A 22,751-nucleotide genomic window follows, 5' to 3' on the forward strand; every position below is an offset into this window, starting at 1 on the left:
AAATAGAAAATCGTAAACAACAGTCAAATATAGTGAAATTCGTTAAAGTAGTTACCAAATTTCTATTGTAAGCATTTTTATATCTTAATTCGAATTTCGCGCTCAAGAAAGGAAATCTTGAGAGGTTATGTTGGTAACTCTGATCGAGACTTTTTTCAGACAGATGTAAACACAATAAAAATAAAGATCGTTTTGAAAAAGTTTCTTTGAATTTATTCTGGCCGTTCAAGAAAGAAGTTTACACTATATCAACCGAATTGTAATCATTGTATGTACCTATATACTTCAAAAATTCTACCTACTTTCTTTTTAATATTTATTTTGTGATTATTACGTTCAATTCTATCCTACTTTTTCATAAATCGCCCTCATCTTTTGGTATCAATTTTATTAATAGATTCAATTAAACATATCAATGTTCAAAAGAAAAAATCGTTTTCGAAATAACCGAAGTAATAAAATTCGTTTGTTGATTTATTATTTTTCATAGAACCTTTTCACTTTATGTATAGTATATACCCGGTATAACGGATGATATCTAATATAGTGTTATCCAGAATATTCCTTATCAGCTCGTTCCAGACAATATTAACCATTTCGTGTTCAGTTAACAAGCCAGAAGTTACCTACGGACGATATCTATTGTTAATCAATAATAGAAAAACATCGCGTTCAGTTACAGTAACTTCTACATCAGATCCCACAAATTGTCAAGTTTAATCTCGTTGAGGATAATTCAAACAAAAAGATATATTTAGTAAGCAAGAAAATTATATAGTTTATCCATGTAAACATTTAAAGTTTGTTGTAGATACTTAGTGATCGTTAATAAAATAAATATTCTCAATAAACTGATATATCATTTATTGCAAGAATGTATGCATATATATGTTATTGCTAATCAAAAGCTCTCTCTCTCTCTCTCGCATTAAAATGTCCAATCCTCAAATGTTTTAATGTAATTCAAGTGAATTTTTCGGTCGATATAACATAGTAGATGAAACTTGAGTACGGCCAATGAAGTGATGGCTACAGTTATTCTAAATTCCAAAGATCTGTGTCTTCATTCAATATATGAAAGTATTGAAAGGATAACTGGCCAATTTTGTTCCATCACGACAAAATACGCCTCCCGATTCCTTCCAAAGTTTACCAAACTGACTTATTATTTATTGTTTTATCCACCATATTCACCTGATCTGTATCTTCATTATTAAAGACTTCTTTGCTTTTTATTACGTTGGAAGTTCTAAGTGATAGATTAAGATGATTTTGGATTGAAATCACCCTTTATCTAAAGTACCAAATGCAAAGTTCCGCGAGTAGAAGTCAAAGAAGGGACCCAAGGGGCAGAATTCATAAGTGCGTTAACGTCTGCTAATAATAATTTGACAGTTTCTAAAAAGAATCGTGACTTTGGTATAAATGATGGTTTAGTCTAGTTGGATAGACGAATAAATCAACTGAACAATAGAATTTGGCGTACGACTTCTCGGGATCTTCGTAACAAGCCAGATCTAATTGAAAACTTCCTAGACATCCACGAAAAAGCGCCGGAGATTGGAGATACCGTAAGCAAATTTAAGGTAGGTACTTTGATTGATAAAAATTGAGGAAGATTCGGGAAGGACGAATTAGAAAAATATGTCGTTGCAATAGATTTCATTGGCCAAAGTGTGCGTAGGAAAGATATTTTTCGAATATTGCATCTATTTTTGCTTTTATTCATTCAAATTATTATTAGATTCAATATTTTAAGCAGAAGAATGATATTCAAAAAGGATTAATTGAATCAATTGTATTCAACGCCTTATTTTCAAATTTTGTAAACGATCTTGACAACCAAAATGAAAGCTACTAATATATAAGGCTAAAACTCATTAAATGTGCCGTTGTGATTAAACTGATGAAAGGAACGGGGTAAGAAATAATTAAAATTTCCATAATAAATTACTGGCATTCCGTTGTTGAAATTATTTGTACTACAAAACATTGTTAGCTACTTTATCTGTTATAATCGTGTTTATTACAATTGCATTGTCGTATTAAATGAAAATATTGAAAAAGTTTCCATTATACAATTATATTATACAATATTTTTTGGAGGATATCACACCTTAATGTACCCGATCTCATCAGTGAGTGATATTCTTCCTTCCGTTAAATATTTTCCTTCTTAAGGATTTCTAGAAAGCTTTTAATCAAGTCTGACTTGTTAAGAAACTTCCAAGCGTCCTTGATACTGATATATATTCAAATCTAACAAACGGTTCAATAAGTATCAAAATTTGTTATTACTTACTCCAATTACTAGCCCTCGATTTCCTTTTCTTTAATTCTAGTTACGTTATTTTGATACCGGAGATTAAGGCATCGAGAACTAAATATTTGTAGTACAAAATTTCTGTATGATACTTGTAGAGATTACTGATTGAAGTGGACCAAAGAATTAAACATACGACTGAAGATTTACTGCCCCTTATTAAATTATAAAAGGATGTTAGCTTGGAAACCCTAAATTACAAGAATCAGCAACATCGTTTGTTATTAAAGTGATTCCAAGCAGTCTATCGAGACTTTTTTCCAAAAAAGAAATATACAACTGCCAGATTCAATGTATTACCAGTTCGGCCCTGATTATATATCTCAGAATTGCTAAATAAAAGACAACACCCGATGTTCTTTTCCGTTCCCTTTAGTATTAAACTTCTACTGTTTTTTATTATCATTGCTTTTTTTATATGTTTTTTATAGGGAAAATTGGAAGTCAACTTTGCACTATTCATCAGCTTTGAGGCTTCATCCTTCTTTATAGGACGATTTTCGGTTAACATTAGCTATTTTCACGGTATATAAAGAAATTCGATTTGTACGGAGACTATAGGTACCATAAAATATATTTTGGATTGCTTATACAATAGTCGAGTTGAAATTTTTGAATAAACGTGAACTTTTGTCAGCTGCAACTTCCGAATCCAAACTGACGAGACATATCTATTCATTTTTGCACATTTTGTAGAGTTCCACGTATAAATAGTACTAAAAGGGAATTTCAATTCCAACAGATATAACAATAAAGAAAATAAATTTTCCTTTCTAAACACTCAATTCCTCCCATTTTATTTGAAGTAGCTTCAAGTGTCTGTTAATTCAAATACGGAATTAGACATTGAGTGTATTGGTCACGAAAGTTAAAGTATTGATTGAACACTTTTAAAATTATACCGGGAATTTCGAAAGGACAAAGCATCCCAAATTGAAACACACGATCTTCTATGAACCCCAAAACTTCCTAAAGGTAGGAATCATACAGTTTGAAATAGGGAGATAATCTAAAACAAGTAATGTACCATCGAACTGTTGAATATTTCGTTAAACACCAGTTAGATTTACTATCTCTTGAGTCCTATATACACATATTGAGTATTTATATGAGTCATTAGTCAAGATAACATGATCCGAATGGTATAAATCGTCGTGCAAAAACATTAAACTTTTTAAACGTGAATTTTTTCAGAACGCTTCAGATTTTCTTTTATTAGCATTCCAGATACTAAATTTTCGTGTTTATATATATTTTTTGAATGTGTTTTATGTAAGATAAAATGATGAATATGTCCTGAAATTAGAATTAGTGATGAATGAATGCAAGACCATTATCAATATCAGGTTAATCATGGTCTTGCATTGTGCTAAGTGGTTATTCGAGGGTCCAGAATCAAATCAGCAGATTAATAACCATATCTTTTACTATTCTTTTTTTTTTTTGAGATACGAAATATATTCTTATTATTTTCGACAAACATTTGAAGCAATTTTTTCCTCCATTTTCAAAATTTTTGAGTCTAGAAGTCATCCACTGTTCAGCTTTGGTCTTGGTCTTGCAGTCAAATGATAACCATACCTGCATGGAAAATTCTTTCTATGAAATCACTTGCAATCTATCTTTTATTTAGAAAATTGAGAGTAGTTTGACAACAGGCTTTAGCACTTTATTAATTTTTTATTCAATTGCAAAACACGATATACATAAAATAACATTAAGCCTTTATTTGAATTTTGCCAAGTATTTTGGAAAGATAATTGAAGCTGAAAAAGATCAAAGATCGAGTCTTTCTTCGTTAATGATGGTTATAGTGGCGGAAGTATGAAGGGTGGTATGTTTTCATCTTGAAACCCTGTTCAATGAAAAGATATTATTGAATGTATAGTATCCCAGTAATATCGAATTTATTTATTACATAAACACAATTCCTAATTATTGTAAATATAATTATCAGATACAGGTAAATAAATTTATCGACTAGTCTCAAAATAATTGTTTTCTTCTTCTATTTTCTTCTTCCTGTACGTTGTTTTTTCCTTTTTGAATGTACAGTCGTCCCTGAAAATCTTCTAATCATGTCGAAATTTTCCTTGTAAATAGAGTAAATGTTTTCTTGGAAATGATGCAGGAGATATAATGTAACTTCTGCAAAAATAAATCAACATTCGTTTAATTAACCGTCAAAAATATCTGCAGAATTCTCCAATTTTCTGTGTTGAAATATATCAAATGTACCGGCTGTTAGAAATCGGAATACATATCGAAAATTATGACATAATTTTAGAACAGATTAGAAAAGAATTTATAATGGTTTGAATTTATATAATAAAAATTAAATCAAACATACCTTTTAAACAAAGAATACAGAATAATATGAATACTATAGAAAAGTATACCGAAATGAACAAAATCCAATTTTTTAACACTACGATATCTGTTAGTACGTCTAACCACATCTTGAACAAAAAATTCGTAACTCTATGGAAAATACTCGTAAATTAAATTAACATAAGATTTGATTTACAAATTAATTTGATTAATAGTAGGTACAATTGACACAATTTGACAATCTGTCATCGTTTACAAATTTTAGGTTCATTTTTATGTTCACCAGCTCCCGACGTAAAAACGACACATGAAATTTTAGAAATAATTTCGAAGAAAATTCATTATTTTTTAAGTAGGAAGATAATAATAGGATCTAATTAGAATAGTTACGATAAATTTACCATGTAAGTATTCAATTTGAATTTAATTTTCAACGAGCATATAAAAACTATGACCGGCGGCGTACACAATCTTAGTTTCAAATTCCATTTAATATTATCAGGACGTTATAAGGGCCTTCGTTGTCGATGCGAATACCGTGAATTTACATTTAATTAAGGCACTATATATCCAGTACGGAACGCTTCACCTAAGTCCTTTATATTTCAAATTTATTTTATTTCTTCACTATATAAACCGGTGTTTATATTTACTTAATTCAAAAATGCCGCTCATTTTTTCCCGGTAATATCATTGAAAGATTATATCGGGACTTTTAAAAAGTTTTCAAAGCGACACCTAAGAGACACTAGTCAAAAATATAGGAGAGAGAAAGAGGTTAATTAGATCAATTAGATCGCTAGTGAATGGTATGGAGATTATTCATGTGGGGTGAGGAATATGATATAGGAAAAATTTTTCTTTGCGGGACTAAAATTGTAGTAAATTTGCGGTTAAAGCTGCGGCTGTACTTTTCCCTACCTTCGACTATTTGACTGATGAACATGTCGTGCCATCTATAAATAAAATAAGCAAATATTTTCCACTACCTTTTAATACTCATCAGATTTGAAGAAATCTGTAAACCAATTTCTAAAAATCGGATATACTGTAACAATGATACTTGTACTATATCAAAAAATTCAATTTCAATATTGACATTCATATTTTTTTATTAGATCTAAACGATAATTTGTATTTTATAGTGAGTTTTAATAGGTCGCGACATCTATTCTTTACGTACCTAAGCTTCACGTCGCCATTTATATTATACATTATTAGTATGGTTTCCATTATTTGAACATATTAGAACTCTATAAAGAAATCTGTAACTTAATTGTTTTATACTAAATAAATGGTTAATAGAGGGCAGTTAACACATTAATTTAATGTTAATTGTAATATGAAGTTAGCTATCACTGAAAAACGATAATATTTATATTATATATATTCTAAAAGCAACGTGAATATACATTTAACATTGATTTGATAGAAAAAAGTTGGGAGCCCCAATTCAATATTAATAAAAAAACAGTAGCTTGGCTTCGAATTACTAGTCATAGCAACTTATAAAATGGTTTCTATTACATATACAAGAGCATAAAAACTAAAAAATTGTATCTAGTTTGATGACCTAATTCAAAAACTCAACCGATTATATAAAATTCAGCTTCGAAATATTATTCGAACTATCGACTTTCGGAATCGAAAAATTATCTATGATCGAATGATTATTTTCTGTCAATAGTCAGAGGTTATGAATTAACCTTTATTAATAGATATAAAAATAGAATATTTCATTTCAAACTTGGATCGCTTCCACAAAGTAGGTATATGGAGTGTCTTTTAAAACCTCAACCAATTGTAGGTGTGTTAGTAACCAAAATCAAGGTTAAATCGTTAGCTATATATTTTTTGTTTGTTTACAGTTGATATTAGTTTATATGGTGTTTTAATATTTGGTAAGCTGGCATTTGTTATCTAATTAAATTCAGTCTGAAAGATGTTTTGACACTGATATTTGAATGTATATTTGCCTCACTTGACTAGAAATTTTTTATTATTGAAGCAACTTTAAGGGATTTCAGGTGCTTAGCTTGTGTTGATTTCGACAAAACTAATTAACAATATGCATGATTAACCATGATAAAATTTGTTAATTTTACCAAACTAATAATACTTGAATTAAAATCATAAAAAAATGAAGTGGTAATTAAAATTATGAGATACAAGAAAAAATTGTTGGTAAAAAACAAGTTAGCTCAGTTTAGTCATTAAAGCAATTAAAATATTAAGATAGCAAATTAATTGTTGATTTTTTATATTAATTTGGAATGATTTTGGAGACATTAATGAGATATTTAGATTAATGTCTTCAACCTATATATTATAGAATCAATGATTTATACGAAGTATTCAAAAAGTTAGAACATATTCTAGTCTTTAGTAACATCGAACATACAGGGTGATCCTTTTGTTTTTGAAACTAAAAAAAGTTTGACATTCATAGATAGATTCTAGTAGCAGTGACATAGTTTGGATATAATAAGTTATAAGGCATTAAAAAGTAATTAAATAAATTGTCAATAAGAAATTGCTTATAATTTTTCCATATAATTATGAAGCAAATTAAATTCATTTAGCCAGTCCAATGAGTAACTATGAAATCAGTTTAATGTGATAATTTAAATTTATTATCACACGTTATCAGTATTATTTTGAATAAAAAAAATATTTTTTTAATGATACATGCGTTATAAATTTTCTCATTGAAACAAATTCAAGGTTAAGGTTATTTGTTAGATGACTTAAATTCATCGTATGAATCAAACAATTTGAAACAAAAATCTAGTATCATAGTCACGAAAAGGATGGATCTTTATGTATATTATAAGCCAAGCATTTCCACAATGGGCCATGCATTCTCGTAAATCAGTCAAAAACCGTTTTTGAACCAGAAAAGCCTTGGAAATGCTTCTCGATTCTTTTAGAGCCCTTGAAATCAACCAAGGGAATATAGATTCCGGCATAACCGTGTAAGATCACTGGATACTATACTGTGTGTCAAAAAAAGGGAAAGAGAAGGGAGTTAAGTTTTCAAATCATGGAAAATGAAAGTTAACTCAATGGGTTTCGGGCCTAGCTAGAGATAGCCCACACTAAACTAACAAAACCTAGTTCTCTCAAATGTTTTGCTACTTTCTTGACCAAACTAACCTCGTCCTATTTGAATTATTGTCGAACGTTATAAAAAAGGAATCTATTCATAATTTACCGTGTATGGGTAAGCCAGAAAAGTGTCGGGATTAGTTAAAAAAAATAAATCGAGGTACATATTTTGGAAAATAGCATGTTTTTCAAACTAAAAATTGATTCTTGCTATTGATCTATCACCATAAACAAACTGCCATTCGGAGAAATATTGATTTTATGTTGGACAAAGAAGACACGAGTTACATTGAGAATTGATAAACAAAAAATTTATAGAATAATCACGTAAAAAATACAGTTGATACAACATTGGAACTTGTTCCAAAAATCGCACCATACTGCATATATGCAGTTTCTATCCTAAGATAAATGATTGAGAAATTCATGGAAGCGTTTGATCTTATTAAATTGGAAGACGTTATTCACTTACCGTACAATACAAACATACCTATCAAAATAATTCAGACCATATACTCAGACAATAAAGTTGAGGCTCGTACTGATGGTAAACAAACAAAACTCATAACAGTATTAGACAAGAAGACTCGCTTAGTCCCATGTTATTGAACTAGGCAACGGTTGGGAATGGGCGAAAGTCAAAGTCCTGTTCTATGTCGATGACGCTACATATGTGCCAAAAATGAAGATAATCTTCAAAGACAATCTCACCAGAATGAAATTCGAGTACCTTGGAGTTAACATTAACCAGTTATGGAGACTTTAGAATAGTAAAAATGGTAAGGGAAAAATCTCCAAGAAAAAGAAGTAGAAGAAACTATTTCTTTATTGATGTTGAAAGGAATGGATCATGCACATGAATTTTTAAATTGGTAATAAATGATTTGGAAACCAAATGAAGTTTTTGAAAGTGGTATTTACTTCTAAACAATATCATCAAGGAACAAATCCTTTGTAAGATGACACAACTGTGGGGAAGGAAAGGGAAAGGATGATCATTTTAATTGGTGATAATCTTTCAACCTCTCGGAGTCGAACTCGCTTCTCAAACACCAAGTTCACGTTTGTTTCTAAGAATTACGAATATTTCAAAAAAATTATATTGTTTCTAGATTTAAATTAATGGAAGTGATATACGAAATAGACGCCAAATCAGTAACATCGAATCTAAATTATTCCGATGACGATGAAGATGAAGAAGAACAAGAACAAGAAGAAAAAGAAGTAAAAGATCTGTTCCTAAATAGTTTGTGGGATATTCATGAGGCATTAAGTGCGCTCCGTGGTAAGATAATTATCCCAAATTACTTCACTAAAAGCTGCTCGAAAATCTAGCTGATTGATTGGAGGAGTTTCGTGGAACTAACTTTCTCCTCTTCTATGATAAATCTAACGTTCGTGAGATTTTATGCCATCACTTCACTCTTTGCCTGTTTCTTTGTTGTCGTCCATTTTACGAATTTCCTCGATCCATGAATATTTTTTTTTACTTAACGCTCAGTCATTAATGTTTTCTTTATGGCGTGTTCTCATTTTTTCACTTCTTTCTTTCTTGTCTTTGATTGTGAGTATTTTTATCTGGACCATAATCTGACGCCTGTACAATATGGTTTTTGTAAACAGTTCTTGAGAAATTTACTCGAGTCGAGTTGCTACGATTTAATGTTTTTGCCACTTAGCTGAGCTTCTCTTCTACATTTTTGATTTTTTTCTATGTGTTTCATTATAAAATTTTGTCCAAATTGCGACACACAACATTGCAAGAGAGCGACAGATTGAATTCGCTGTTTATTGCGAAAATACAATGTAAAAACAATATTCAAACCAATCAGAAAAATCTGGGAAAGTCTGAGGTGCGCCAAAGACAAACGGGATTCTTTTTCTAACCTAGGAGACTACCGAATTCCGTACTCATGTGGGCACTACAAGAAGATTCGTAAGTATCAGAATAAAAAAACATAAAGAAATTGCTGTCTGAGACTGTTAATGCAACGCAGTAAACTATACAGGGAGGTTATTGATATAAAAAACAACTTCAACGGAGTGAAAAACGACACAGATCACCTATATTTACATAGATAATGACAATGGAATTTTTTCTAACCAAATAGAAGTCTACTGGGGGGTCTAAAACTAATAATTTTCCTTTAGACATCCGGTATAGAACCAAGGTAAATTTTTAGCGATATAATTATTATTATTATTATTCTGTACAATACAAACTCACGACAGTATGTAAGTATTTATTTTTCTCGAAGAGGCAATAGATAAAAACTAAAAAGGTTGGCGATTTTTTTTAAAACAAATCACTCGTCTATTGGCCTCACCGATGCCATTAATTCAGTAAAATTTTTTTGCTAATGAACGAATTGTATTTTTATTCGCAATAAAAGTTCCAATGAAATGCTCTAGCCACATTAAAAATAAACTAGTTAACAAATGGTACCATTCAATTTACGTTCTTCGGACAATACAAATCAAATTGAATACACTTTGTCCCTTGGGATATTCGAAAAGCGCGAGACACAACGGCCGGCACAATCAAAGCGGAAAACTCCAACTTTTCCAGTCCGATACAAAAAAAAATTGAAAAAAAATCTTGTACGGTTCGGTGGTTTGTGGATTAATTTTATCATCGAAACGATAGTGATTACCACAATAAATAAATGTCGTAATTTTTTGATGAAGAATGAACATATAAAACCAAATATTGGAAACTTACATTCTGTAAATGGAATTGGATTTCAATGATTAATTTGTTTCTTTCGAAATATAGAAATACTTAACGGAAAACAATGAATCAATTTCACACATAATTTTCTGAAAATATCTACAGAAACTTTATTAATTAGCGACAGCCTATGACATTGTTCGTTAGAAATGTGGTTTGTGACATTTTGTAGTTTTAACCCTTAAATGGAAAGGTGCAACTTTTAATACGTCATCGTCTGAAAGATGGGTGCTAGAAACGACATGTATGAATCTACAACCACCTCTAAATCCATATACATTTTGACAATTGTCAATTGCAGCTGGTAGATTTACTTGCTTGCGAATACCTCCAAGATTGTCAAACTTCTTAGTTGATGAAAGAACGGAAAATCACTTTTGGTTCATCATTGTCCATCAGTTGGAAGAAGAGTTTGTATATTTCACGATTTAATTTGAAATCGGACGTAAAAATAAATAGTTCGTATTCTTTTTATACACGAGGTTGATTCAAGTGAAATCCAATAAAATACTCTGGCCACCATCTAAGCCTGTTTCTGTAAGTTTCTTTCTAACCCTTCAAGGTCCTGTTTCAGAGGCACCCTCATGTTCCGATTGCAAACACTCATCTTCTAGGATTTCGTCTATATTTTTTGCGTCATCTTCTGCTTCATCAAACACACAAACACTTTTTTCAACTATAACAGAATCCTCTTGATGGTACATTGTAATTTAGTTTTGGGGGATCAGGAAGCTGCCCAATAACTTGGAAGTGTTGGTTTACTAATAATTTACGAATCTGTTAACATTAGAAAGTTTCATTTCAAAAAATATGTTTTATTGGAAACTAACTTCGATTTCGAATTTATATTATATAATAAATATATTTTTATTATTTATTTTTGTAACATCCCATTTGCTAAGCATGTAGTTCCTATATCAATTTCTGGCTCTTTTCAGTTATATTTCTATGTCCTGCAAAAAGCGATTGTCCTGGAAAACAGTTCAAGATTTTGAAACCTTAAAACTGTCAGGTGCAAATAATTTCTATAGGGAAAATTCGGCATCAAAATATTTTATAGTAAACTAAGATTCGATCGGATTGATGATGCAAATCAAAGTTTTTCAACAATTTCTGGACGTATTAAGTACAGAAATCGAACTCAATTCGTCCAGTACATAGGATCAAAGCCAATGAAGTATGGAATGGAAGTATAGATTGAATTAAGTCGTACAATATTAAGCAGTTAATATTTTAGTGGATAATCTTTTCAAGCAGCGATTTTGTAAGAATAGCTGTGGACATAGGGCTAGGCATCTGGATCACAAGCTTCATTTAGTCATAAACGAAACTTTTTAACATATAGTCGACTGAAGTTAGGTTCTTATATCTTAAACATGAAGATACTACAAATTCGTCATCTTCGAGCTAATATTCCGTTTCAAATCTAGTAGCCGTTTTGTTTGAACCTCCTGAAGGTTCTTTGATAAACATAACAATCTACACCTTGAATCTCGGGCGCAAAATATTGATTATGACTTTTGCATTTAAGTCACGTCTCTTGCAGCTTTCGTTCTTGTTAAAGTCAGTTTAATGTTTACCTAAACACCATTGAACATAAATATTTAGTTTGATAATATAAATAATAGGAAAATATACATTCAAATATGTGTTTCCATTGGTTGATTCATCGAGAGTGTTTTTTTCTTTTAAGGAAACATGCGCAGTCGACTTTTAGATGCCGATACGGCCGTAGATGAAATGGAAAAGGAAATAGGGGATGTAGAAGAAATGCAATTACCCCCAACTTATTTAGTAATACAACTATCTTCGGATATACCTTTAAGTACATTAACTTGGTTTGTAGAAAAAATTCGAGGTAAAAAGAGAGACGGGGGAGGAGAACTTTTTGTAATGAAACAACCTTTCGATCCTGAAGATGTATGTAGTACATTTATACATACCAACAATATTTTCCAATATTTTTTCGTTTATTTCGATTTTAGTCTTTGTTTCTTCACGTATCCGCGACGAAAATAAAATTATTCGAAGCCGCCGAAGAAATGGAACTCATGAAGAAAGATAAGGCCGGTGTACTTAGAGAGTTTACGGTTCAAGCTTTGGAAGATTTTTTGACCGAAGATATGAGCGTCGATGATCTGTTCACTATAGCTGAACGCCAAACTATAACAAGACATGAAGTAAATAAATTTTATCTATTGGTTTTTTCTGTTAATTTCAATTGATCATTTTTGTCGTAGTTGGAGAACATCAGGGCTCTCACAGAGGACAATCATATTCCCGGTTTTCCAGAATATCGTTTGTACGGTGGACAGTCGATTGTACAAGTTTGCCTATCAAAAAATATCATCAAAAATGTCTATCCATTGCACGACGACGAAACTTTGAAAAAACTCGGCAGAAGTTGGTACAAGACTCTTTTCAAAAAACAACCATTCGGTAAGTTCGATTGAATCCATAGTTTCATTTATAATCAATAAGTTTTCTTCTGTTAAACTCTCAATTATCAAAAGTTTACACCTTTAATTTGGTTAATTATCGACAATGTAGTAAAGAAACTCTATTTCGGTCTCCACTATAAACATGGCATCACGTTACGTGTCTTTGCAGTTCTTTAAGTCATCTTCAGAGACTAATAAAACGAAATATTCGTTTAAATTTAACGTTCTCAAGATTCATCCATTTTATTCTTGAGAAATGGTTTCCATTTTATAAAATTCTAAGCTTTTTTTGTATCCGGCTTTTTTTTGAATCATTCAAAACTGTTACACAATTACTTCCTGCGGCATCAGCGATATCTTGACAGTTTACTTTTCGATATATCTCGATCAGTTGCACAATTTCATCGGATTTTTCAGCGAATGGCAATTTGTGAGGAAGCAAACCAAATTTCCACCACGGAAACATTACGAACGGTTAGTCAATCTTCAACGTAAACAATAGAAATTTATCTGCATGTTTATGAGAAGACAAATCGTGTTTCCACACCTCGACTACGATAAAAAATCACTTATTTCCGTATTTCTCTAGTTAAAATTACTACTGAGCTCTTGAAAACTTTTGGATTAAGTATTTGGGAATATAAATAACGATTTTGTAAAGGTCATTATGAGAAAAACAAAAGCTAAATCAGCTGAGTTTGGGTTAAACATGGCGGCCATTCTCAGGTGTCCAATCAAGTCACTGTAGTACTAGAAGTCAGTAACAACACCATCTAGTATAAAAATTTCTAAATACCTTTTATTGATGAAAAGATTTCTTGAACGATATTTAGTTTCAATAAATCTTTGAATGAACAAATGTCAAATTACTTTGACGTTTTTAACATTTTGCCGAATAAAATTTTCTATAATCTATTATAAATATGAAAAATATAAAGTATTCGATTTGGGTATAAAAGTTTTTAAGACACTTTAGTTGAGTTATCTAATGAAGAATAATTTATAATTGTTTCAATATAAATAGCTCTGCTTTAATAAATATAAATTGAGTGTAGAAAAATAAACAAAGTTTATTAATTACATAATTATAAATTACAAACTAATAACGAACGTTTATTTGCGAAAATTTATTGTTTAAATACGTAAATTGTGTTTTATTGCAATAATAGAATCGATGACATCAATTGTTTTGAGAATGTAACGTAAACTTTGCTAATAATTTAGTACAATGAAGATTTGCGTATTCCTGGTATCGGTATTTCGTATCTTTGTAGAAACTCTTCATAATTTCTTTCTTTCAACCTTTAATGACTATAATTTGGAATTTTCTATACTGATGTAACAAATGTTTCTACTTGAAATGTGTGTAAAAATATTGGTTGAGCTCGTTATTTTATCATTATACCGTTCCTCATACCAGGAAAGATCAACACCTGATAAACGCTTCATGCCACTCTCTCTAACCACCTACGTTTGAGCCTCCCCTTTTGCAAAATTCGTACTCATCTATGTTCGCTGTTATGTGAATACCAGGACGGGATTAACCGTGTTTGTAAGGACGCAAAACGAAACAAAGTATGTATAGAAATTTTACTGGCAAACAAATCATCTGATTTAAAAGGAACACCAAAAACTCATCCAGTAAGACATTTATTTTTTTAATAATATGCAAATACACATAATATGAGAGGCTATCGAATTTTTAAAGTGATCAGCATCAAATCTCAATCAATAGTAAAAAACAAGAACGAGAAACCGAACAAAATTATGATAAGAAAGAAATCTACAAACAAACAATTGACGATGATCTAATAACACCGATGAAAATCAATCAAAATATTTTGATAAAGACTAAAAGAAGTCGAAACGTTAAATTTTCATCTGTCTTTAAAAAATTATGAAAGAAACTAATTTTAAACCAGAAGAAACTTAAAGTCAAGAACATTTAGAAGCATAAATCATTCAAATATAAAGACAAACAGTGGATCGTGGATAATACCAAAAGGAAACAAACCTACTAGTTGCAATCAACACATAATAAGTGATTGATCGAAATGAATTGAACCGATACCAAAAAAAATGAAACATTCAAAAGAAACTGAGAAAAATCCCTTTCTATTTACTCTAAAAATCTTATAGACAAATTCGAAATGATTTGATAAATTGGATTATGAATGTGATTAAATAGATAAACAGTCGATGATGGATTGAGTTTACAAATTTCAATATTTGGTATTACCATGCTTAAATTTATCTATCATAAACTGCCTATTGGTGCGTTAAAAGAATTTTTGTAACCTCTAATACGAGGGTGGTTTAATTACAAACCGGAATTATTGTTGCGGCAAACTTGCCATAAGCGCGACGCCCCAAAACCGTTCCGAGACATCAGCGTAAGTAGCCTTGAACAAATAATTCATCAACGGCCCGGTTACCTCAAATTTTCATCTAGATGGGTGCGAAGACTTCTGAATTTTGATCAGAAATTTACACGCTATAAAGTTTGCACGTGACTCCTACAGCAGTACGAAGGGGAAGGAAAAAAATTTATCACACAGACGGTGAAGGTGTTGTATAACGTGTTTTCAACACGGTAGAACCTTTCTACGGACAACGCCAGACCGCAACACTGGAACATCCTCCTTATAGTCCTGATTTGTCGCTACGCGACTATTATTTATCTGGTCCGTTGTAAGAAACACTGCGATTCGAAAGCAATGTGAAGGTAGAATCCTTATTGCGTAAATGCTTATGTAACAAGCTTTGTAACTTGATAATAAAATTTTTTATAGCTTATATTCGAACCACCCTCGTAGTAACTACGGATCTAACTATACGATTCCAACGAATAGTTCGAATAGTTTTGATATTAATTGGATTGAAAGATCCATATTGTTGCTGGTTCACTTTTTTTTTTAAATTCCGACGTTGTCGTTTCGAATTTTTCATTTCGGGTCTGGAAATTTCGTCCGGATGAACGGAACGTAAGCGTTCTTAATTGCCGCAATAATGAAGGTCGCGAGAGACGCAAATGGGCATTGGTGCATGTTAACAAGTCATTATGTTGCCCTTTCGTGATAATTAAATAAATTGTCACCTTGTTATTACACAAAAAGAACGAAAAAAAAAAAAAACGGCTTAATGCTTTGAAAAAATATTCATTTAGGCGACTGCTTGTTGTTTATTACAATCCATTAGTCGATTTACTGTTTATTGTTCGAGGGAAAAAATGGAAATATCTATCTCGATATTTATCTGATAAACGTAGTAATCAAATAAAATAGATTGTAGAACAACATTGAATTATTATTTGGATCCTCAATGAGTTTAATGGAGCGTTTACATAATAACTGAATACAACAAATATGTTTGCATATAATACATTGGTTTCAATAATTGTTTTGAGCGGATTATTAAAATAATTTCGGACGATTTACGGTTCAGTATAATGATTCACAAGTTATATTATATAGGATAGTTTTAATCATCTTTCTATTTAACTTTTTCTTTGAAAAAAATCTGATTTTAATAACTTGTCAACTTTTTCTTTTATTTTCATAACTATATAAGTTGTTTAATCAATTTTTTACAATTATGGGTTTAAGAGAAGTTCTTAGATAGATCCCGTATTAGTTTTTGTAACCAAGTACCATCCATTGTGGGATATCTTTTGAACATATTCTTTTCAATGATGGTGGCTGGTTGAATAGATTATTTATTAAGTCGTTGTTGTGATCTTTAGATCGAATTTTGTATCTTCTTTACGACATCTTTGATAAGATAATTTTGGATTGGAATGTTTGGAGTATTTTCGTATTTGAAGGTTCACTGCAGCCCCATAGTTCTATTCCATACGACCAAATTGGTATGAATATAATTTTGTAGATTATCAATTTATTTTCAAGTCTCAGTTGAGACTTTTCGTTTAGTAGCCAGCGTCTATTTTTTAGTTCCAAATCTAACTGTTTCCTCTTGTTTTTGATGTGTTTTCCGTGTAAGTTTTCCATCTAAATGCAACCCTAAGTACTTGACAACTGGTTTTATCGAAGTGGGAATATTATTGATGAACATTTGTTTGGTCTACATCAGTTGCCATGATTGCCGGATCGTGTGCGAAGGTTGCTATGAAGGCATCGTCTGGGCATGGAGCGTCTGCTGTGAATATCAGATACAGAAATCGGCCCAGAATGATACCCTGTAGTATACCAGATTCTATCGTATGATAGTTTGAGTAGATATCTTCAAGTATGACTTAAAAGTGGCGGTATGAAGTATAGTTGTTTCGTTCAATGTACTTTCACTTTGTAGACCATCATATCGAGAAATACAAACCTTTTTTTCTTCTAGGATTGTTTTGATTATATTAACTATTAAGTGGTTTTGTTGAATTGTGGAGTATTCGCATCTGAAACCGAATCGCTGATGAATCGTTTATGTGAACAACTTTTTGGATTTCACGTAGATCTTTCTAGTACTTTTGAAATTATTGGGAGTAGGCTTATAAGGTGATATAAACTTGCTTCAGCTGCAGGTTTGGTAGGTTTTTGATTCATAATAACCTGGGCATACTTCCATCGTATTGGATAGTATCGGAGGCAAAATATTCTATAACAGATTACTCTTGATAGAGCCGTTGCTTTTCTGTTTGTAAATTTCTGATTTTTGTGACTATTCAAATCCCATCAATTTTTATATTGTTTCGTTGTAATAACAAGTTTTGGAATCGAAATATACTCAAAACTACGTCAATTTCAAAAGAGAAGTCCGTCTATTGATTCCGTATCACTTTACGTCATCTTTAATCATTTCTTCACAAAAATATAGTCAAAATTAGTAATCTGCTTAGCTCTGTTTTGATTTTCATGTCTATTTGAGTTGTTTTATCATTTTTTCAAATTTTGCGTCTGGAAAACAATTCGGATCATGATGTGGATTTGAAATATTTTCAAAACCATGTCAGTTCAGTAAATTTATTCATTTTCTTTGCAAAATATGATTTAAATTTTAAACTATCGACTTTTTTTCATTTTCATTACTATACAAGTTAGTTTAGAACTTCTGTGTCTGACTTTATAGACAAGAATCTTAGTTTAGCGATTATTTCTAGATTAAATTGTTTATTATTCGAAAGTTTAAGGATACGTGAATTATTTAACACACCTTGTAGTTTTGCCAATTAACAATATGAAATATTATTATGAACAACAAAAAATGAAAAGAAAAAGTAAGCGAAACCGTTCAAAAGGATTCTTAAATGTTTTTTATTATTTCTTTGATAAAAAATTATACTTTTTGCGGCCCATAATAAAAGACTTTTTGAACATAAATCTGCTCAAAATCAAATAGTATTTAAGGAAAAATAGGATTCCACAATTTAAAAACAAAAAACGAAAATTTTGAAATAAAACTTCAAACTGACCGTTCTTCAAAGATTATCGAAGGTGGTAAACTCAGGTAGATCATTTACAAAAGGTACGTGTTCGATAACAAGGAAGAAAATTGAATATATTTATTGAAATAAACAACATCCATTTTAAATATCGACAGCAAATACTTATTTTGATATATGGAAAAAATTTATTGAATTCCAAATTCAAGTAATACAGGTTTCAAAGATAAAATCAGCCAATTTCTGCGATCATCTGTAGATTCCATTTCAATTTAATTGTAACAAAAAAATTCATTATCAATGTGTTTATCTAACAATCCAATCCAACGTTTCTCATTTCGAAAAATTGTAAAAATCGAGACACTGTTTGCATATTTCAATTAATTCAATGAATCTTCAGTTATTTGCAAATTCTGTTAATGAATCTGTTAAAACAATCTTGAGATTGAACGTTAAATTCGTTTCGTAGATTGTTTTATTGTTTTTTCTATTTCAGATCAAATAAAGAATTATTTTGGAGAATCCGTAACACTGTACTTCCATTTTTTAAGTTTCTACACAGACGCTTTGATTGTACCAGTTATTTTGGGAATTCTCCAGTTATTTGTATCCAGAGAAACGATTCCATTTTTTTGTATATTCAACGTAGTATGGGTAACGCTTTTTTTAGAGGTAACTATTATTATTATTCACACAACATAAATACTATGAAAGCTGTAAATACGCAAATCCAGTTCTATTGGCAACGAAATAATTATAATTCAATCGATCGCTGTCTAAAATAAACAATAAACGGTCGGATGAAATTTAAATTGCGCGCGTTAGTCAAATCGGTAACATTTTTCCAAACTGTTACTAGCAAATAATAAAATACGAAATTTGAACGAGAAAATATCTAGAAATAATGTTCCTACTCTTTAAAAAAAATGAACAAAATTACCAACTCGAATCGCTGGCTTTCCGAATTCGATCGTCATCGTACTTGGCTACAAAATGTCGTTCAAAATCGACTGTTGTGCCAGAAAACATCTTCATGTAACATACCGTGGGATTAAGGCATATTTGGACCTTAAATTCACTCGCAAATATGCAATATTTGTCTGTCAAAAATATTTAATCTCGTTGGATACCGCGTAATTTGACAATAGCTCAAAAAAACTCGTGGTGCTTCAACAAATATCTCTACCTCTTTGAATTTTGCCCCCTGGTATCTTCCAAGAAATTCGTTTCAAAAGTCTGTCTCCGTCCAGTCGATCTAAACACATTCTTTATAAACACGCTGATTGGTGACTCATTGAAAAGTGTAAATTTCAAGGTTTTATCTTCTTTTCTATCCCAACTCTGTCTGCTTTCCTCCAAAAATTCTTCATAGACGTAGAGTCTCAACATTGTCTCATAAACTTGAACTTTCGTAGATCTTAGTTCGACTTCCCTTAGAGCAACGTGAAACGGTCAATTTTTAATCCCAAACAACCCTCGTATACGAGAAAGGATGTGAAAGTGAAGGAAATGAAACCATGTAAATTGATAAAAGATTGGCTAGAGGAAAGAAAACGTTTGGAGCCCTGGAAGACTAATTGAGATCAAAGGATATTTCAACGGCCGTTAAGTTTTGGAGTTAATTGAGTGAAGTTAAGGGTGGAAGGAGTGAAAAAGCATGTAGAGAGGAACCACGAACAAAAATAGATGGAAGAAAACAGTAAAAGTACGGCGATATTATTTATGGAAAGAAGTTTCTTGGAATTTTATTTTTCTGATGGAATTACGGCTACGGAATTGTTGAAAATAATGCACCTTGTATAAAACTAAACTCCATTAGTTTCCTGTTCGTTTCCCATTGTATCGATTAAAAAAAAAGGTAAAAAAAAAAAGAATCTGCCAAGCTGGAAATGTCGAAATACCTATTCGTTATAAGCCGGAAAACGATCTATTATAAAAAGTTCTGAATTGTAATGTTATGTTCGAACAAAGTCCATTTATCTTTGTACAGGACGTCCCTCGTGTAAACTACAATATTAATGCCGACGACTTTTTATGTGACTGACGGGTTAAAATTAATATCGAACTTATTGAAAAAATGTTTGTTTGACACAAAAAAAATTAGTATTAATATCATTGAATATCTCCTACAGCTTATGTGGATTTGATTCGATGTCTGAAACAATGTAAATGTACAATTAGACACAAATAGGATGCAGGGAAAACATATATTCCAAAAGAAATTCTGAAAAATTCTAGGAAACAAATAAACAGAATAAATAAATAAATATAGAGACCTTCCTAGAAATTAGTTCAAAAGAAACAATCGCCTGCTAAATATATAAAAACAAACATCAAAAGAATTCCGCGACATATCAAACGTGCGGCGCCTTCGCCGAAATTTGGAATTCCGCTACAACCGGATAGGACCGGCTCCAGGATCCATGTCCGAATGTCAATTAGAACGATAGAAAGATAATCATGACTGTAGCTAATGAGTCTTCATAAATAAACGCAAATACAACAAGAAAAATAAACATTAAGTTGCTAAATAAGAAATATTAGATGAAGAATCTCTAATATACGAAAAGAAAAAATTGTACGAACTTAATCTAAGGTGAAATTAGTTACCAGTTAAATTCGGTTGTAATACAATAGATATTTTGTACTTAAACTTCATACATCGAGTGGTAAATGTAGTTGATGATTGCATTTGTATATCGTACGTCAAGTGTGGATTTTACTTGCGGCAAAGACGTACCGTCACACTAACTTCTCTAGTTGAATTTAGTGTAGGAGCTGAGGCATTTTAAAATTGAAATGCATCAGTTGGAATCGATCCAATGTTTGTATTATGTTCGCGATTAAGGAATCTTTGAACAATCGCGAAGTAATTTTTAGAAATTGTACTTTTTAGATGTGTAATACGCAAAAAATAATTCACCAAACAAATATCTTTCGATATACTCGATCTACGTCTAGCTCTGTAACTATTTTTGAAATGTAGCGCAACTTATTGTAGTAAAACTAAAAAAAAAAAGTAGAAAATAAAACAGTTTTCGCTTTTTGCACTGTGCATTTCTAAGACGCTCGTTATTAAGCTGATGTACCTACAAAGAATCTCAAATCGTGCCTCGTGAGGCATCTCAGATGGAATAGTCGGCGTCGTATATACCTACATACTTCAGTTTAGCACAAAGGCATTAATGGGGCTCCTGGAATATTCTTTATTTAGTAAGAATGAGTCGTGTTCACGCCAGAATTAATTCAAAACTCATGAAAACTGGCAACGCTGTCCGACCAACCGACTACTGAGCGAATGGAAGAAATGAGATATATAATAAGTTCTGTTGTTAAAGCTATGTAAAAAATTTTCTTACAAATAAATGTTAATGTGAACGTGTTAATAATAACTATAATACAAAACATGGTCCTTCGAGCCGGATTATAAACAAAACCAGTGAAAATTCGCAATAAACAATATATTATTAACAACTATAACCCAAAAACAATTTACCACGTGCTGCAAGCAACTATCAACGAGTGCAAAGTGATCGACCAAACAAGTAGTCGATACAATATCACGGCGACCAAACATCAACTCAACTGGCCGACTAGTTCAATTGCAAGAATCAGGCAGTTCGACCGAAATCAGAGTGAGTTTGTTCCAAATTATTTATTTCCGAATTTTTCTTTCCATTTGCGATTTCAAAGCTTCTCTGTTTGTGCTTGAACAATTTGATAATATAAAATGGCAGAACTTGGCAAACTAATAAAGAAAAGAGGTGTAATTAAAGCTCAGTTAACTATTTTCACAAAAGCGGTAAATGAATTTGCAACTATATCTAATTTAAGCCAAACAGAAGTTACAAAATTAAAAGATAGGTTACGTGATGCCGAAAATTATCTTGACGAATTCAAATCATATCAATTAGAAATAGAGTTACAGGATGATATAAATTTAGATGAGCAATTAATCGAACGAGAGAGATTTGAAAATTCATATTATGATGCAATCGCTGTTGCTAAAAACATTTTACAAGGCTACAATAATCACGATAATGATACAAATCTTAGCGTGATTTCAGACAAAGCTTGTTGTAAAAACGAGGGTATAAAGCTTCCGGATATATCACTTCCTAAATTCAGTGGAAACTTTGAAGATTGGTTAGAATTCAGGGACACATATAAATGCCTTATTCATGATAGTAAAAAATTAGATAATATTCAAAAATTTTATTACTTGCGAAGTGCACTAGGAGGAACAGCAGCGGCGTCCATTTCCAAAATCAAATATACGGCCGACAATTATGAAGTGGCATGGGCCACAATTTCAAAAAGATTTGACAATACTAAAAAATTAATATATGAACATATTAGAGCTATTTTTTCATTAGAAAATATACAAAAACCGACAGCTGAAAAACTACAAAATTTAGCTGACGATAT

General features: G+C 31.2%; 1 protein-coding gene and 1 long non-coding RNA gene across 4 annotated transcripts in view; one reads left to right on the top strand and one right to left on the bottom strand.

Moving 5' to 3' along the window:
* Window positions 1-4,219: 4,219 nt before the first annotated feature.
* On the bottom strand, window positions 4,220-4,935 carry LOC130903397 (uncharacterized). The gene is made up of 2 exons (XR_009060735.1): window positions 4,674-4,935; window positions 4,220-4,471 (listed from the first exon to the last, which is right to left on the bottom strand). It is a non-coding gene; the product is annotated as an uncharacterized LOC130903397 (long non-coding RNA).
* Window positions 4,889-22,751, top strand: part of LOC130903379 (anoctamin-10) — a 35,927-nt gene continuing 18,064 nt past the window's right edge. Inside the window, exons 1-6 of one of the 3 annotated variants that reach the window (XM_057815444.1) lie at window positions 4,889-5,058; window positions 8,875-9,047; window positions 12,187-12,413; window positions 12,479-12,673; window positions 12,734-12,932; window positions 18,820-18,995. In XM_057815444.1, the coding sequence (XP_057671427.1) occupies window positions 8,885-9,047; window positions 12,187-12,413; window positions 12,479-12,673; window positions 12,734-12,932; window positions 18,820-18,995 (960 nt within the window). In that variant the 5' untranslated portion in view covers window positions 4,889-5,058; window positions 8,875-8,884. Of the gene's footprint in view, window positions 5,059-6,328; window positions 6,556-8,874; window positions 9,048-12,186; window positions 12,414-12,478; window positions 12,674-12,733; window positions 12,933-18,819; window positions 18,996-22,751 lie in introns of those variants that run through there. The other 2 variants (XM_057815445.1, XM_057815443.1) reach the window with 2 other exon arrangements.

The sequence above is a fragment of the Diorhabda carinulata genome, chromosome 2 (genome assembly GCF_026250575.1).
Source record: "Diorhabda carinulata isolate Delta chromosome 2, icDioCari1.1, whole genome shotgun sequence".
Classification (NCBI taxonomy): Eukaryota; Metazoa; Arthropoda; class Insecta; order Coleoptera; family Chrysomelidae; genus Diorhabda; species Diorhabda carinulata.